Source organism: Triticum aestivum, chromosome 2B (assembly GCF_018294505.1).
Source record: "Triticum aestivum cultivar Chinese Spring chromosome 2B, IWGSC CS RefSeq v2.1, whole genome shotgun sequence".
Taxonomy (NCBI): Eukaryota; Viridiplantae; Streptophyta; class Magnoliopsida; order Poales; family Poaceae; genus Triticum; species Triticum aestivum.
Window position 1 is genome coordinate 729,244,125 of NC_057798.1, and position 4,919 is coordinate 729,249,043.

The window sequence follows — 4,919 nt, forward strand, 5'->3', positions numbered from 1 at the left end:
GCTGCATGAAAAGAACTAATCTAAGGCTGCAACATAATTATGAAAAACATTAACTTTCACTAATTTCTTAGCATAACAAAAGAATTGCATAGTTGCGAGTAACCAAAAAAAAATCAATATGTGGCAATAATATTCATTAATTATAGACAAACAAAATAACTATGTCATGCAAACACACTAGCAGTAAAAGTTGATTTTCAAACACTTCACATAAACAAATATGCAATTAGCAATCTCTCCAAGTACTAGCTAGTTCTAAAATGGCACAATTGTAAAATGCTTAGACTATAAAAGGCGGTTGCCGTTTTAAAATGTCTCCAAGGCCTTTACCGTAGTAGGCGGTTCCCTAAACAAAACCACTTCTAGTGCTATACATTTAAGTTGGTTCCATGCACTAAGAATACTCTCATTCGAAATGGTTTTGCAATTCAGAACCGCCTCCTGTTCTTATTTAGGGTTGGCATTTTAATTATTGTTTTCAGCTAACCCTTCAATTAAAATTCTGAAAGTCTCCTCACATACACATTCTCGTTCACCACATAAAACCGTTGCATCTCATATACATTCATATATATATGTTCAATATGTCAAAGCGACATATACAAAAGTTTTGTAGACTTCACATCCAACATATGAAACAAGGTTCTAAAATCCAAAGATTTATAATATATTCCCCTCGTCGTCTCGAATAGTATACCCATGTCGCCTCTTCACGTCGTCTTTTGGTCTCGAGTGGTCTACGTATCTTGCCTTTTCATTTCGTCTTTTCGCTCGAGTAGTCTACTCATCTTAACTTTTCATGTTGTCTTTGCAGACCAACACCGACGCCTGATATCTTGTTGATTGGAAAACTGCCTCTTGACTTAAATTATTAATTAGAGGTGGTCAGGATTTATGGACGGCCTCAACTAGTTATTAGAGCCGGTTTTGCTACTTGAACCGCATGCATGAGTTTCACAAGGATGATTAACCGCCTCGGTTAGGCTATTAGAGGTGGCTGAAATGTTTTGGGTGAAAACGGCTTCCGTACGTGGAACGCCTCTAATGCCCATTGTCTTACTAGTGTCCTTTCACTTCTTGGCTCACAGTTGGCGCACTCCCTCATCTCATCTCATCGACAGGTGCGCAGTTTGGCATGAAACAAAGAGGAAGTACAAAACACCGTTGTGCTGACCACTAACTAGTCAAATCCAGACGCTCTCAGATGCAAGCAATCCATATGATAATTGAACAAACCGACAACAAGCACTAGGTTGGTGCAACCTGAGAGAATAACAAGACATGCATGGCGCAAAGTAACCCAGCTACATACTACACTACGTGCGCACCGGACACTTTTGCATTTGACTGAAAATAATTAGCACAGATCCGCAACGCGGAGAGGATTATATAAAGCCCTTGTGCACCTCTGCATTTTCATCAAGTCTTCTTGACATACACTTCCTACACCACCAAAAGCTAAGCTAGTGCCAACTACGACGTCGGAGAAGATGGAGAGCTCAAGGAGGGTGCTCCTCCTGGTGGCGATGGTCATCGGCCTCGCGAGTGCCAGTTTCCGTGACAACTGCGACATCAAGTGGAACCCCGAGAACGCGGCCTTCTCCGAAGACGGCCACGGCCTGACCATGTCCCTAAAGAGCAACTCCTCTGGCTGCTTGCTGCAGACGAAGAAGCAGTTCATCTACGGCAGCGTCTCCACCCTCATCAAGCTCGTCCCGGGGAATATATCTATCCTATCGTGGTTAGCTTTAATTATCTACAATAATACTTACTAATGAGCTTGTACTGAAATGTTGATGTACTGCAATACTAACTGTGTATGCATTAATTTATCATGGATTCAGACATCTTCTGTGGGGGACGACCACGACGAGATCGACTTCGAGTTCCTGGGGAACGAGACAGGGCAGCCCTACACGCTGCACACCAACGTGTTCGCCGACGGCGTGGGCAAGAAAGAGATGCAGTTCGTACCCTGGTTCGACCCCACCGCCGACTTCCACGCCTACACCATTTCCTGGACGCCCTGCATGATCGTCTGGTACGTCGACGACGTCCCCATCCGGGTGTTCCGCAACTACCAGGACAAGGGCATTGCGTACCCGACCAAGCGGCCCATGTTCGGCTACTCCAGCATCTGGTCGGCGGAGGACTGGGCCACGCAGGGCGGCCGCGTCAAAGCCGACTGGTCCAAGGCGCCCTTCGTCGCCGGCTACCGCGACATGGTCCTCGACGTCTGCCCCTGCGACGGAAGCGACTCCTGCGTCTACGGCTGCGCCGGGGCATTCAGCCATGGCGGGCGGGAGCAGAACTGTGCTGGCCTCAGCGACCAGCAGCGGACCAAGATGCTGGAGAAGCAGAGGTCTCACAGGATCTACGACTACTGCGTCGACTATAGGAACAACAAGAAGCCCGGCCCCGAGTGCAGCCTGCCGCAGTACTGATCGACCCATGCATATCCAGCTGCAGTCTGATCGTGGTCGTGGCACGCACCAAGCGGCAATGGTTGGCCGGCCGATCTATCTACCACGGCATACACGACCCATTGATTCCATTGGGACTTCATTTATTTATTCTTTTGATACAGATATTTTTGTGTTCTCAAGATTTTTCATTCTTGTTGCTCCACGGATGTTTTCCCCCCTCAAAATTTTGTTCAATGCTTACCCGATTAAGTAATCATGATCGATCTTTTTTGAATGGATCACATAAGGCATGATTGGTTGCATGCATATGAACCAACGAGCCAGGCCCACTAAAGAATCAGGTAAGCTTACTCACAACCACAACACACCACGATTACAATAACCTATTGGTCTATGAGAAATTTACTATGATAATTTTGGCCTAAATCCCGCGGTGGTACTAAACTTTTCATCTCGATCAAAAGAAAGCTTACCATGCCCAATTGGGTGGTGCTTTTTCATGACCAAAGGAGGGTTACCACCAAAAACATCACATATAAGGAAGATGCATAATTACTTAAATATGAATTTATTTCGAATTTACAGATCCTATTTGAGATACATGTACTTTTTTTTCTGTAGAGAGAGATACATGTAGTTCAAATTTGAATAATATCTAGTAATTAACTCGACACTCATTTAAGACCTAAATAATAGCAAATGATTTTAAAAAATGCTACCTTTGGTATGAACACTACAATAGTATGTTCCATGTACAAAACATTTGGAAAAAACTGCAAACAAATATTTTTGTAAGGTCCTATACAAGGTACCTTATCTTGTTGTTTCAGAAATTGAAAATACATAACAAGATGGAGCATAAAGGAAGGAAAATCTAATGGGCCAAAACAAATCTCTTCTCTCTCCTTTTTCTTTTTCTTTCATTTCCCTCTACAACCAAATGGGCCAAACCCATGTTTACTTTCCCTTCTCCTTCCCTTTCACTAGTAGAAAAAAGCCCATTTGTCCTGGTTCATAAGGCCCATTTGTCTCAGTTCCGGAACCGGGACTAAAGGGTCGATACTAAAGCCCAATACCTTTAGTCCCGGTTCTTCTACGAACCGGGACAGATGGGACTCCACGTGGCCGCTGCGGCTTGCCCAGGCAGGAGGGCCTTTTGTCCCGGTTGGTAGCACGAACCGGGACCAAAAGGCATCCACACGTGAGCAGTTCAGGGGCTGGGTTTTTTGTTTGTTTTTGAAGGGCGGGGGAGGTTTGGGGTTTTTGGGGGGTTTGTAGGGTTAATTTAGGGGTTTCATATATTGTGTTAGCTAGCTAATAGAGAGAAGTGTCCTCTCTTATCTCCGTGCTTGGTCGATGCTACGTACTATACGTATAGAGAAGACTCGACACGCTAGCTAGCTAGTAAGCAAATGAAGGAAACCAGTAAGTACAGAAGATCGTCATGAACATATACAAAGAGAAGTGATCGACCTCTCCTTCTCCGAGAGATTGGTCGAACAACAAGTTTTCGTATATCTATCCGACGCTACTGGCTACATATATACAATATAAGATCTCTTACAATCCCCTAACATCTCAACTCAAGTTCCACATGGTATTCTCTGTCTTTATCGATGACGTGGTCAAGAAAGAATCCCGCCAATTCCTCTTGAATTGCTCATATGCGATCTTGTGGTAGGAGTTCATCCCGGATCTAAAACATCTAATTTGAAGAAGGGGGTCAATACATATATATGAATGAAACTCAACACAAATGATGGTAATAAAATAAAATTGTGAATATTATTGCTTACACACTTCTAGTTGTTTTTTAGAGTAGCCCCGCTCACAGGTCGTGTGGCGGATGAACTCGCAAACGTAGTATCCACAGTAATTATTCCCGGGTTCCTGCCACAACCACTTTACAAGAAACAAAGGTCAATCAAACTGATAAGCAAGCATGCTAAATGGTATTGATGAAACTAGCTAGAATCAATGGGAGATGCGCGGAACTAGCTAGTAGTACTTACTTTCGGGTATGTAAATCGCAGCTCCCCCTGTTAGGGATATAACTATTGGTATGACCCGCCCAGGAGGGGCCGGGTCATACTTGCAAATATTCTTGAAGCACAAGACCCAGGATATAGATGACAGTTTAGTTAAGGGCCCAAGGCCCAGAGGCGACTTAAGGCCCGTAGAGATAAACCGCCATATATGCGTGACTTGTATTGTAAGGCAAGAATAGTTAAGAGACCGAGCCGGACACTGTTTTTGAGCCGTCCGGGACTCTGTAGAGCCGCCGGGCGTCGACATCTGTATATAAAGGGATGACCCGGGGCGGTACAGGGCAAGTAACATCAACTCGAGAGCTAGGTCAAGCGATTTGCTCCCTGTTTATCAAGACATAAGGAATCCCACTCAAAACTGGATCGTAGGCTTTTACCTTCATCGTAAGGGGCCGAACCAGTATAAACCTCGTGTCCTTTGTCCCGATTAACCCCTTCAAGCTTC

General features: G+C 44.6%; 1 protein-coding gene across 1 annotated transcript; it reads left to right on the forward strand.

The window, feature by feature from the left end:
• The first annotated feature begins 1,475 nt into the window (after positions 1-1,475).
• Positions 1,476-2,632, forward strand: LOC123042331 (probable xyloglucan endotransglucosylase/hydrolase protein 12). Its single transcript, XM_044464803.1, has 2 exons — positions 1,476-1,745; positions 1,845-2,632. The coding sequence occupies exons 1-2, from the start codon at positions 1,491-1,493 to the stop codon at positions 2,442-2,444; spliced, it is 855 nt and encodes a 284-aa protein (XP_044320738.1). The 5' UTR covers positions 1,476-1,490; the 3' UTR covers positions 2,445-2,632.
• Positions 2,633-4,919: the final 2,287 nt, after the last annotated feature.